This window comes from Punica granatum, chromosome 5, assembly GCF_007655135.1.
Source record: "Punica granatum isolate Tunisia-2019 chromosome 5, ASM765513v2, whole genome shotgun sequence".
Taxonomy (NCBI): Eukaryota; Viridiplantae; Streptophyta; class Magnoliopsida; order Myrtales; family Lythraceae; genus Punica; species Punica granatum.
The window spans coordinates 6755854-6769573 of NC_045131.1; the positions used below are offsets into that span (position 1 = coordinate 6755854).

Consider the following 13720-nt stretch of genomic DNA (forward strand, 5'->3'; position numbering starts at 1 on the left):
GAATACTCGGCACGCTTCGCGCGAAATAGAAGGCTGAGTTCGGTACATAAGGATGAACCGACATTCCGGCCGGTTTCCGATGGGCATGGGAGTTGGGCCAATGATGGGCTTGGCAACATCTCAATTTGAATCCAAATTGGGTACCTCAATGGGCCTCAGGTGTCTAGCCCAGTCCACTCTTTTGGGTTTCAAGGAACGCCCCATGAATAGGAAAAGTTGAGAAATCCTACTGGTAAAAATCAAACTTAAAACCCGTCGGTCGGTGGTGGCTGCTTATTATTTTTCTCCCCGTTGGATGCCATACTAATAATTACAAAAATACGGATATCACAAAATGTCCCATGTAGCCCTCTAGGCATGGACAATTTACTTGACAACCTCCTAATCATGTGCTGCTTATTAGATCAAATCTCATGATTGATTGATTAACCATACATACCCCCAACTTTTGGCATTTTCCCTAAATCGGCTCCTAGTGTCATTTTTCCCTACGACAAGATTGCTTATGTTTCCTGTCCATATATGATTAAGGGGCAGAACAATTCTTCGCTTGGGTAAACTATGCCGTCCGATTAAAATTAAGTCGACCTTAAGTATTCCGGTAAACGACTATTGTGATCGTACTCATGATAGAGAGTTCGATCCAAGTAGCTAACGGTGAGCAGATCAACATCTTTTTATACCGCTAGGATTGGTGTTGCCGCTCAGACCTGGTTGCAATCCGGATGAAGTACAACGGAGCAGAGAACATAAATTGGTTTTTATCTGTTCCATTTTTCGGTAAGCTAAAGAGTACAAATACAAAAAATATATGGAATTCTAATTCGGCAAGAAGCCACGTATTCTACGCACATGCGATGTGACATTCGCCGGAATAAAAATCAATCATACAAGTGTTTGCACATTAATCTTCGGATGATTTGTTCATTTGTGTATTTCCTTCTTCCGGTGAATGAGTTTGGAATGCGTTTGACAGCTCATGATAATGAAGAGATAACTGTCAATTCTAAGGGAAACACCTAACGACGCTGCCATTCTGTTCTCCTCCACCAGCTCTGTATCTCGTTTTTTTTTTTTTGCGGCGGGAAACATTTGCCAGAAACCCAACGCAGAAAGGGAGAGATGGTGAAGCAATTCCCAGCAATGGGAATTCATCTTTATTTGAAGGTTTGGACCGATCGGCGCGGCTCTCGAGCCGTATGCGAGTCACCTCGTACAGGTCCTTCTAGGACACTTCGTTCGAACCCATGTTCACTTGAGGGAAAGGAAAGCCTCTCCGAGGAAACGATTTTCACTCGACAAAAGAGAGAGAATTGCAGGAAAAATAGGCAAGGGACCGTGGAGCATGTTTTCTTTGGAAATTGAGTTCCTGAGAAAGTCCTTGGATAGAAATTGGAAGAAAATAAAATAAATGAAAATAATTAAAAAAAAATCGTCCTCCAAGTCAATCTTTAGAAATCTGCACGTAACAATTTTATCTCTTAATAAACCGATCCAACTTGCGTGAATTAGTTAGAACCAATTGAACTTTCCGGATGTCTTGTACTATACCTAGAAAAACAATCTTTAGAACCATGGAATTAAATGCCAAGGAGGGATCGAACCCCTTGTGTTGTCTTTGTTCTCTTTTAAGGCCTCTGCTCTGTCATGAATATCCATCTCCCTTATAGGGCCGCTGCATCAGCATCGTTTGGTCCTTTCTGGCCGCGACTATGTGATATATGTCTCCGGCTATCCATGCAATTACAACAAGCATACCAGTGGAATGCTCGGCACGCTTCACGCGAAATAGAAGGCTGAGTTCGGTACATAGGGAGGAACCGACATTCCGGCCGGTTTCCCGATGGGCATGGGGTTGGGCCAATGATGGGCCTGACATCTCAATTTGAATCCAAATTGGGTACCTCAACTCTCTAGCCCAATCCATTCTTTTGGGTTTCGAGGAGCTCCCGTGAATAGAAAAAATTGAGAAATCCCACTAGTAAAAATCGACATCAAACCTGTCGGTGGCGGTTGCTTATTATTTTTATTTTTATTTTTCTTCCCGTTGGATTCCATACTCATAATTACAAAATACGAAAATCACAAAATGTCCCTTGTAGCCCTCTAGGCATGGACAATTTACTTGTCAACCTCCTCCTAATCATGTGCTGCTTATTAGATCAAATCTCATGATTGATTGATTAACCATACATATCCCCAACTTTTGGCATTTTCCCTAAATCGGCTCCTAGTGTCATTTTTCCCTACGACAAGATTGCTTGTGTTTCCTGTCGATATATGATTCCGGGGCAGAACAACTCTTCGCTTGGGTAAACTATGCCGGCCGGTAAAAATTAAGTCGACCTTAAGTATTCCGGTAAAAGACTATCGTGATCGTACTCATGATAGAGAGTTCGATTCAAGTAGCTAACGGTGAGCAGATCAACATCTTTTTATACCGCTAGGATTGATCTTGCCGCTCAGACCTGGTTGCAATCCGAAGGAATTATAAGGGAGCAGAGAACATAAATTTGTCTTTATCTTTTCCACTTGTTTGGTAAGCTAAAGAGTACAAATACAAAAAAATATGGAATTCTAATATGAAATGACAAGAAGCCGCATATTCTATGCGCATGAGATATTACATTCGCCGGAGCAAAAATCAATCATGCAAGTGTGTGCACATTAATCTTCGGATGATCTGTTCATTTTTATATTTCCTTCTTCCGGTGAATGTGTATGGAATGCGTTTGACAGGTCATGACAATGAGAGATAACTGTCAGTTCTAAGGGAAACACCCAACGACGCTGCCATTCTGTTCTTCTCCACCAGCTCTGTATCTCTTTTATTTTGCGGCGGGAAACATTTGCCAGAAACCCAACACAGAAAGGGAGAGATGGTGAAGCAATTCCCGGCAACGGATGCGTGGATGCGGGAGGCGGTTGAGGCCTCCCAGTTGATTGATGATCTTGAGACCAGGATCAAGAACTGCAGTCCCGACCATCTTATTGGGCTCAAAGACTCTGCGAAGCCGAAGCTTTTACAGCTCGGGGTGAAGCTCGATCGCCTTGAGTCTCTGTTGCACAACCCGCCCTTGAAGCCCATCTTGTATGTCTCTCTCTCATATCATCTGGATGGCTTGTTTATGGATTATCTTGATTATTAAGATTGGGAATGGCTGTTCTGTTTGTGGAGGGAATCCATTGCGCTAGACCGTCTTTGTTTTCCGTATTATGAGAGGCACGGAAACTATCATGTTAATCGAAGTGGCTAGGTTCTTTCACTTATCAGCTATTTCGATTTTGCTAGTCCTTGGGAACCGCGTAGAGATGGATAATTTGGATCAGAATAGGCCCACTCCAGGGGACAAATCGATAGGAAATGCTATTTGCTTGGTAAGAATAAGAATGAACTTCTATGAAATGAAAGAGTTTCACAGGAATTGTCTTGATCGTCGGATATCATTGATAAATGGGAAGAAGTGTTATTGAATGACTTCCTGCAATTCTTCCCGTGTACAATTGGGATATCAAGTTTGCGGAGTTTGAATAGCAAATGCCGTCAAGGAGTTGTCTGCGCGGGAGGATAGTTCTCGAGTCACTAGGCGTCTCTCCTTCTCTTATGAGATGTTCATGATTGTAAAACCGAGAAATCTGGACATGAAATGAAGTCGATTCTTTATGTTGCACTGAAGGATACATAGGAACTGGTGGTTTTTGTAATGTATTTCGACTAGGTATCCAGAATGAAAACTCAACACCACATCGGATTCATATTTAACAGACAAGTAGGAAAAATTTGTGCTCTTCACCAAGTCTGATCCACTGTCTTTCTAAGGATCGAGTTCAGCTTTCTCGTCTAGAGACGGATGTAGTCAGAGAGAGAACCAAAGTTTCATGCTGAATGTCGGACCGGCTATCTGCATAACTAATCCTTTCTGGCAGTGTGTGTGCAGAACCGAGACGGACATAGACTTGAGATGGAAACTGCTGTCGGATATTCAGCTCAGGATGAGAGTGGTGGCTCTCACTCTCTTTGCAGTACGTTCCACAAACAGGTCCTACTTCTTCTCGTGTTTTATTTTAGCCGGCAAACCAGCAATCATGCGACTCTTACGCTGTTTCTCAGTGGAAATCTTGGAAGGATAGACTATGTTCATTTTCTATGGCTCAGACGGAAGGGTAGCACAACTGTCAATCGAAATGTTCATGGGGAGTAGATCATGAAAGGGTTATAAATTCTCATCCACAGCAGCATTTTCACTTGGTTCTTCTGGGCTGATACATGAAATCGATGTCTGAACCTTTACTCGGTTTTGATATGGGTTTGGCTTTTCAAATTGTTACAGGCCTGAAGGTCTACAAAATGCTGCAGACACCGAAGAAATCAGAAGATCTCGGAGCATTCATGACTGTGGTACGTGGAAATTCATGAGCGGACACTCAGATCATATATCCACTAATTTCCACCTAAAAGTAACTTGTTCTTCCCATAATATGAGAAAGCGGAACAACTTCCATGCTAGCTACGAACCGACTGTATCATATAATGTTTTTAATTTAACCCGACAAAAGAGAACAACAGGTTCTCACTAACAAACTCTTCACCCCTGATGCAGACAGCATGGCAACGACATTATCAAGAGATGATCCCGAGATGCTCAAGCCACTCATAGTAAGTAAACCGATTCCCCTTACAAACCAATACCATTCAAGTCGCTTCTGCCGAGTCATTCAGTATCTAATTATGATGTGTCTGCTTTTTCCTGCTTCATTATTGCAGTTACCTGATGCCACTCAGAGCCAGACACAGGTACCTACCTCGACTCGGCATTACACAAACAGTTACATTTTGCAGGTTCGTGTTTTTTTGGTTTGGGTGTTTAATACGGATCTGCTGAACGAGTTTCATCATCTCTTTCTATCACGAGCAGATAAAAGAATGCGGCTCATCCATGTTGAAAACTTGCTTGCGGAAAGCTTGCTGGACCGCTGGCATGATTCTAGGAGCTTTTGCACTTCTGTTCGCATTGTTCGTCCTCTGCACACTCGTATGAGGAAAAGAACTCCCCCACCCGCCATATATAGATCTGTCGGAGTCTTATACAGCCTTGGATCTCTCTTATTTTGGATAAATATCATAGGCTTGAAGTTGAAGTTACTGTTATAGATTTTGCATCCCAGAGATCAGATGCTAGAATTACGGATGCCATTCCGAGTTCAGCCTCAGCATCGATCAAAGAACCGAAGCAGACATGTTTAAGCATAATTTGTGCTCTTAGTTCCGCATGAAGGCAAATAATTGTGTTTTTGTTGAGAAGAAACATATCGACCAAGTCCGGCATGTAGTATTTGAGCATATATGGTCGCAATTATCTATTCAACTTGCGTCACGTCATTATTCAATTTCAAATTTTTTTTAAAGAATTGCACTCTGACCTTCTTTTTTCTTAAAAAAGAGAGGAAAACCAAACTAATAAAGGGAGGAAATTCCAAGTAGACCCCTTTTTTGAGTTGGCAATAGCCGATTTGTACCGGTCGCTATTCTAGACGGGAGACGAGTTAATATCGTCAACAATGTAACATTAGACACGAACAAATCGCATGGTCTTTGTACGGAAACATGTTTTAATTAATTAAAATCCCTGAATTAGCCCTTTATAATATTTGATTAATGGGAGTTGGTTCTGCATGAGACAAGACGTGAAACCCGGAATTCTCAGTAATATTAGGTAAATTAAATTCGACTAATATATATCCATTATATATGTGATATTATTATAGGACTGTTTTCAATAGAATGGTTTTTTTTTCTTTTTTTAATTATAAGGGAGGCACATGAACCTATTATAAAGAAATTTTTTAAAAAATCTATTAAAGGGTAAAAGGCAAACAAATAGTTCTACCATATGAAAATCAAAAGCGAAAATTCAGGCAAAGAAAACGTGAGTCATTATATTATACTCTTCTTTTCTAATAGGTTTACAATATGACGAATAAACACATACAAATCATTAAATGGTTTTTTTTCCCTTTTTTAGTTATAATGGAGGCACATAAACTTATTACAAAGAAATAAAGAAAAAATCTAATAAAGCGTAAAAGGTAAACAAATAATGATACCATATGAAGATCGAAAGTGAAAATTCAGGCAAAGAAAGCGTGAGTCATTACACTATACTCTCATACCGATCATTATTATTTTTTCGATGAATCATATTAATTACTATTAATATGCACTATTAAAAATATCGGGATTACCGAGGGCCTTGGTAAAAAATGTTGAGGGATTTCACCTCTCTCATATTTTTTTTCTTGCATTTTTGAAGTCTCGAAACCAAGACCTCCCACCTCCTAGCTCCCATTTGCCCATCCCTCATGCCATTTCTTAACCATTAAACTACGTCATTGTTCTTGTCGTTTCTCTACACTTAATTATATTTGTATTGCTTGTCTTTATATTTTCTTTTTAAAAAACCAAAAACTTGTAATATGAAAAAATTTGCATTGATAATATATACATTTAATAATAAATTCAACATGATTTATCTATATAATGCACTTGATATTTAATTGAATATAACCACATCGTTTATTTGACCTATCTAAATAGATTATAATGTAACATAATCGAGAATTTTGTTGTATTTGGTTTTATAGTTGAGTTGAGTTGAGTTTTGATTTTAATTGATTTGTAATGATTGTGTTATTGAATTATGAGAAAAAGTGTAAAAAAGTAATGAATAGTTGAGATAAAGTGATGATTGTGTTGTTGAATTGTGGAAAAAGTAATGAATAATTGAGAGAAAGTAATGATTGTATTGTTGAATTGTGAAAAAAGTAATGAATAATTGATATAACTTAGTATTAAAAATTGAATTGAATGGTTAAAAAATTGAAGAAAAATGGAAAAATAATAATTGTGTTGTTAAATTGAAGATAAGTGAAGTTAAGTGGAGTAGAGTTAAAAACGAATTGTAAAACCAAACGGGCTATACTTTCTCTTACAAGTTCGAACATGCTTTCCAATACTATTTATTTTGAGGTTTTATTTCTAATACAATTTATTTCATTCATTCTTTTTTTTAAAAAAAATTTCATGTACAATATTAAAATGGTAAGTAACTATAAAATGCATCTATTTATGACTCGCGCTGTGAGCGTAAATATAATTTTAATTATAATGTTTACGCTCTCCTAATGCAAACATTATGTTTACATAGTTATATCTAGATATATTTTTTCAAAAACTCAAAATTTTAAATATTTAACACTTTCAATCCTAAATTAAATTAGTTTTATATTTAACTTACAATATAATATTCTCTTCAAGAAATATAATTTATATGTCTACAATTATTATTGTAAAACAAATATTAATTTTCTCATTTGATATTTTATCTTTTTAACTTTTTATTAAAAATTCATACTTTTAATTTACCGAGGGATTTTTCCCTTGGTAAATTATTTATAAAAAAAATAATTTTTTTATAATTTTATCGAGGAAAAAATCATTTGGTAATTCCTCGATAATTTATTTTTAAAAAAAGGGAAAAATCCCTTGGTAATCCCTTAGAAATCCCTCGGTAAATTTTTCAAGGGATTTCAGAGGGAGTTTTACATAGGGACGCAATCTCTCGGTAATTCACTTGGTAATCTCGGTATTTTTTGTAGTGATGTAAATATGATAATTATATTTTTTTAACACATAATTATATATATATATATATATATCTCCAGCGGGTGCCATCTAAGCGACAACTAATGTTGATCTTTTGGAGGGAACATCAAAGGATACACCAAAAGTTGTCGGCATTCTGACCATGAGAATATGGTACAACGACGAATTGCACTCCTAACCAGGAAAGAAATTCATTTATTCTTGTGACTTGAGAGTATTCGTAATTTCACCCAAAAAAAAAGAGTTTGCATTTTGATTTCTACAAGAGCATACAAAATGAAAAGTAATATGCTTATTTATTTATCCTTCTTTTAGTAATTAATTAAGTTATAAGTACGTTTAATTTGTTTTCACATGGTAAAGTTTACAGAAGCGACACATTCATCTCGTTTTAGTCAGGGAAGTTTTCCAATGAATTATAGCAAAGTGCCCCTTAAATGATTTTGATCATGCGAAGCAAAAATAGCTTAATTTTATTTGAGTTTCATGATCTGCACCGTCGGCATCATTTAATGTTGTTCTCATTATACACGACTTCAATCCTATCCGATCTTTGTTCGATTAACACACCGCCTATTTAAGTTAGGTCAATGTCCAAGATATCGATGTTTCATTGGAACCCACTTGTCTAGAGCGTGTGTGAAATGTATATAATCCCAAAACAGTTAGTTTGTGGTGTCTTTGATGTACCCTAACACCCAACCATGGGCACATGCCCCTTCACATAACATATCTATACAAACTATCCACACACAAAGAAAGATAAAAAGAATGAAAAAAATATAATTTCCGACTGTGATTTTGAACATTTAAGAAAATTAAACCGTTTGGAAAAACAACGATATATAACTTCGTATTAATACCATATGTGATTTTTTAAGCAACTTTCAATACAAGAATCAAAGTAAATTTCGTAAAATGAGATTAGTATTAGAAGTGAAAGGTCACATGAAAATTCTACTTATGAGAACACAAATCTATCTATATATAATCTTAATCTTAATCTTAATATATTAAAAAACTGTTGTTCCATCATGAGTGAAAGAAATGCTGCCAAGTGTCCCATCTCCCATGGACAAGCACAAAAACTTGGCTTTAGTGGCATGAAGTTGTTATGATATTGTATATCACATCTACATATACATTTAACTAGTTCCTTTCACCCTCGCGAAGGGTCAACTGAAGTCCGAACCCAAGTTTGAGAATAAAAGAAAAGAACATTACACATTTTACAAAAATGGAGTATTATTATTTTTATATTCATAAATTTATTTCCCTGAAAATAATATTATATATCACATCTACATATGCGTTTACATCTCCTATCTTCCAAAGAATTTTAAAATTAGTATATCACATCTACATATACATTTAACTAGTTCCTTTCGCACTCGAGATCGGTTGAGTGAAGTCTAAACCCAAGTTAGAGAATAAAAGAAAAGGACATTACACATTTTACAAAAGTGTAGTAGTATCATTGCATACTCATGTATTTATTTTCCTGAAAATGATATTGTGCACAACTTTCTATGCATAAAATACGCGGATAAAGAAGGGTTAATTATCTTAAAAGGCACGACATTTGCATTTTTTCCTAAATATAACACGACTTTTAGAAAATAACACAAAATGCACGACCCCTATATTTTTTTCTTAAATATAACACGACATTTTGAGAGTAGTACAGAAATACATGAATTTCCCCCCTTTTTTAAAAAATATAACATTATCTTTAAAAAATAAACAGAAAGACACAATCGTCAGGTTTAATTGTGATTATGGTGCAGCGTCAATTATTCATCAAATGTAACAGTAACAGCTAATGACGCCTCATAACACAACATATTTTTATTTAATTAAAAAATAATTCTAAAAATTAAAAAATTGAAAAAAAGATTCTTTTTCTAGGATAAAAAAGAAAGAAAGGAGCGGATTGAAGATTGTGGGGTGCAATCGAGGCTCTTACTGCCGAAATGAGAAAGCACTTAATTTCGGGGCTCTTTTGATTCCGGTAGTGGGTGCCCCGATTATAGCCATTACCTACATAATTGGTGTCTTGCTCCTGCCAGTGGCCCCAATTGGGATATGGTAGCCACCGACGTACCTACCAATGTTGGCCCCCTCCCCATTTCCTCTTATTAAGTTGAATCTCCCTTTCATTTCTTTTAATTTTTTAATTAAATAAAAACTTGTGGCTTTACTTGTCCAATCATGTTGTTTCACATAGCATTGTTAGCTTCACATTAGCCATTATCATTACAGTCTGACGGAATAATTAACGTGGTGCGAGATGAGGAATTAAACTTGAAGGTTGTGTCTTTTTGTGTTATTTTTTAAAGTTCATACTATATTTAGGAAAGTGCAAAGATCGTACCTTTTTGTGATACTCTCCAAAAGTCGGGCTATAATAAGGAAAAAAATACAAATGTCATGTCTTTCTATATTATTTTTCAAAAGTCGTGCTTTTATAAGTGATTAACCGTGATAAAGAAACAATGAATTTAGCTATTGGAGTGTTAGCTTACTTTTTAATTGTGATATCTTGGGTTCTATTAGATCCCGCATTTATTTCTTCTATCATTTTCTATTTTATTTTGGAAAAAAAATATTATCATTAAATCCTTCTCTTTTAATTTTAAAACAACATCATAAGTAATAAATTTATAAGATCCAACTAACCAATAAAAATACGAATAATTTAATAAAATGGTTATTTTCATTAAATTTATTGATAAACTCGTGTCTTTGTATATTATAAACTAATAATATCAACGTAAATTTTTGTTCCAAGATTTACATTAGGTACTTTATATAACAACGTAGGTGCTTAGCAATAATAGTATAGTAAGATAATGTAATTCAAGAAGTAATAAATAATAATAATAATAATAATAATAATACAAAAACTTATCGAAAAAAAGTCATGATGCAAGTATATAAATCCTTATATTACAACTGATTGCCGTAGCGAAGCACGACCTTTGCCCCTAGTTATAAAAGCTAAAACAACTCATAAAACGATGCCTTGTAAGACATGCAAAGTCTATAGTTGAGTGACTTTTAAAAATCCAACTAATTACTATGCGACAAATGCGCGTGCTATTATCATTTCACATTACCAATGAAACTCCAAAAATTTTAAGTTATAGAAGCCGAAAAATCTTTTATTTATGTAAGTAGACATATATAGTGTTTAAAACATTAAAATCTCCCTATGAATTGTTATATACACCCTCAGTATCTGCACAAGAATAAAGTAAAAAAATTTCTACCCAAAATATAAGGAATCTCCCATGGTCGTGAAAGTTGGTCCGACGAGAAAAATAAAAAAAATTAATCAAAACAAACAAACGGTCACGGTTGAGAAAGACTATGAAAATTAACTTTCTCATAGACAGAGATCAGTCGCGATTAAGTTTACTATCTATATACCCGTTCGGTTACCTGGTCTTTTTATCACATATATATATACACGACGATTCTAGCTCGTACATATATACAGGCCTTTCTTCTAGTTTTTCTAATTTCAAATCGAGAACGAAATGTGATTATAATGCTCCGTTTGTTTTCAAAGTCGTGATTTAAGATTTTAACTTTAACTTTAACTCAAAACACTACACAACAAAACACACATTTCAAAAGTCAAATTGGTGGGCCCCATATATTATTAAAATACAATCCCATTACAATTAATTATCTCTACCTTCCATTCATTTTATATTTCAAAAGTCAAACTGGTGGGCCCCATATATTTTTGTCTTCTTCTACAATCACAATCACAATCACAAATTCGTGACTTTAACTCCGAAAATAAACGCATTGTAATAAACACGTCTTCTCGATATTTTTGTGTGTTAAATTTGGTAATCTTCTTTCTCTATCTATGGAGAGAGAAGAAGACATTGATAATTTTGAAGACATTTTATTTTTTCCTTTTTTCCCTTCATAAACAGCTTGGCAGCAAAAACAGAATAATATGTACGTAAATAATTCAACATGGACCGATTCAATTGATTCGACAGTTATTTCCTTTAAATAATGTCCTAAATTCAAGTTTCGTGAATGAAGAAAATCTATGCTCGAAGAATTTTACCTCTTAATAGGCCAATCCGACTCGAATTGAATTAGTCGGGACCTGTTATGGTTCTAAATAGCAGAGTATACGATGAAAAAAAGAATAATATATATTCATTTCCATATATATTAGGTTTACGATCACAAATTATATTTCCAGCCGAGAAGAACTATAGGTTTAGTAGTCCATTTAAACTATATTTCCAGGTACTAGAAAGTAGCAACAGCACAAGTTAATAATATGTTAAAATAATTATATTAGATCAAACTGATACATGCACGTCTCGGCTAAATTATTCTCTAGTCGTACGGATTTTACCGTAAATCACTGCAATTTGTGCCTCGCAAAGAACAATAATCATTATTATTATCCTCTCTAATGACCTTTTTTTTCCCTTAATTAAAGTGTCCAATTTGATTGATCAGAGAGTTTGCTTCGTGGTATTTCGCCATTGGATCATCAGAAGAAGACAAGATCCCCCTAAATCAAAGTGAAAAAACTTTATCAGAATACGTAGCATGTTTTCATCTGGTAATTAGCCCCGTTTGGAATTTGAGTTTGATTTTAGAATCGTGATTTTGATTTTAATTCTATCCACTAAACAATAAAAACACACGTTTTCCAAAGTCAAATTTATAATACCATCTCATTTGTCTTTTTTCACAATCAAAATCAAAGTTACTTTAACTCTGAAATCAAATGGCCCCGAGATTTCAGATTCAATATCCCGTGAGACTATCCGTATATCTTTATTAGCTATTAATATTTTATTTTTTTTGTGTTAGATCCACAAACTTTCTTTGTAACCAAACAAAAAACAAAAAAAAATTTGGGACGTTTTGGCAGATGAATCAGAGTTGCTGAATGTAATATCAACGGCTGAGATGCTGTAACTGGACCCTTCTTAACATATTAATTAACGTTTAATTAACACGAGATTAAATTAATGTTCACGGATTTGGAGAATCCCAAGTACTGATTGTCGGGTTTTGGATGGACTCAACGGCGTTCGTACGGCTTTCACGGAAAGATAAAACGACACCTCAAGTAGTCAAAGTCGGAATCTTCATTTATTTCATTAAAAAATCTCTGCTTTTAATCCAACTTGATTGATTGATTGATCGAAGCTTTTGTTTACGTCCTCTCCCTCTTCATGATGTTTGCAATTCTTTTCCGCCTGTATCTAATTCAATCGAGTCGGATCAGTTCATTAAAAAATAAAGTTATTTTAAAGTGAATTTTTTTCATTCACAAGACTCGAATTTTAAATCTTACTCAAAGAGAATAAATATTGAATCCCTTAAATTAACCTACGTTATATTGCAATTCTTTTGAATTGCTTAAGAAGGTGCCATCCTCAATAGAAGTAACCCCACAACAACCCCAATATCAATAAATCATTTTCATGGCAATGTATTTTTATGGGCAAAAATTCTCGGATGAAGTATGAAGAAAATCTACTCCGATTGACTAATGACCCATGCACTCGGTGGGAGTTTTGTCGGTTGCGAGGGTTAAGTCATTGTTCTGACTCATATCGTGGAAGTTGTGGCCGATATAACCTCAAACTGAGAAAAAGTTCTTACAGATAGAAAGAAAAAAGTTGTAAGTAAACTCTAAAATTCTTATAAAACTTAATTGATTGTTAGTTTGTGCCATAATTATTCTTTTAAATAGTGAAGATAGAAAAGATACACTAAATTAGAATGACCTATCAAAGCTGCCAAGCACATTTAATTTCGATCGAAGCTGTTCCTTTTCATTCTAGTCAAAGTTATCGATGGACCGGAGTTCTCTCTTGCATGCATTGGTAATCAACATGAGGTTTAGACTCCTAACTAGCTCGCTAGCGAAGTTCCCAATACCATATCGAAGTGTCTCGGGGCAAGCAAAGCCCCTAGCTATAACTTACCGATTCATATATATACGTGATAATATCATCATAAAGGCCTTCCACAATAAATAATATACTCGCACAAGTA

The 13720-nt window shown here is 35.1% G+C and overlaps 1 protein-coding gene across 3 annotated transcripts; it reads left to right on the top strand.

Annotated features, from left to right (window-relative positions):
• Positions 1 to 2396: 2396 nt before the first annotated feature.
• On the top strand, positions 2397 to 5385 carry LOC116206740. Of its 3 annotated transcripts, none has more exons than XM_031539543.1 (7): positions 2397 to 2415; positions 2740 to 3091; positions 3939 to 4040; positions 4332 to 4399; positions 4602 to 4657; positions 4766 to 4840; positions 4917 to 5385. In XM_031539543.1, the coding sequence occupies exons 2-7, from the start codon at positions 2880 to 2882 to the stop codon at positions 5037 to 5039; spliced, it is 636 nt and encodes a 211-aa protein (XP_031395403.1). In that variant the 5' UTR covers positions 2397 to 2415; positions 2740 to 2879; the 3' UTR covers positions 5040 to 5385. The 3 variants fall into 3 exon arrangements, with proteins under 3 accessions (XP_031395403.1, XP_031395402.1, XP_031395404.1); XM_031539542.1 differs by lacking the exon at positions 2397 to 2415 and adding an exon at positions 2513 to 2656; XM_031539544.1 differs by lacking the exon at positions 2397 to 2415 and having other exon boundaries at positions 2577 to 3091; positions 4766 to 4795.
• The last annotated feature ends 8335 nt before the right edge of the window (positions 5386 to 13720 follow it).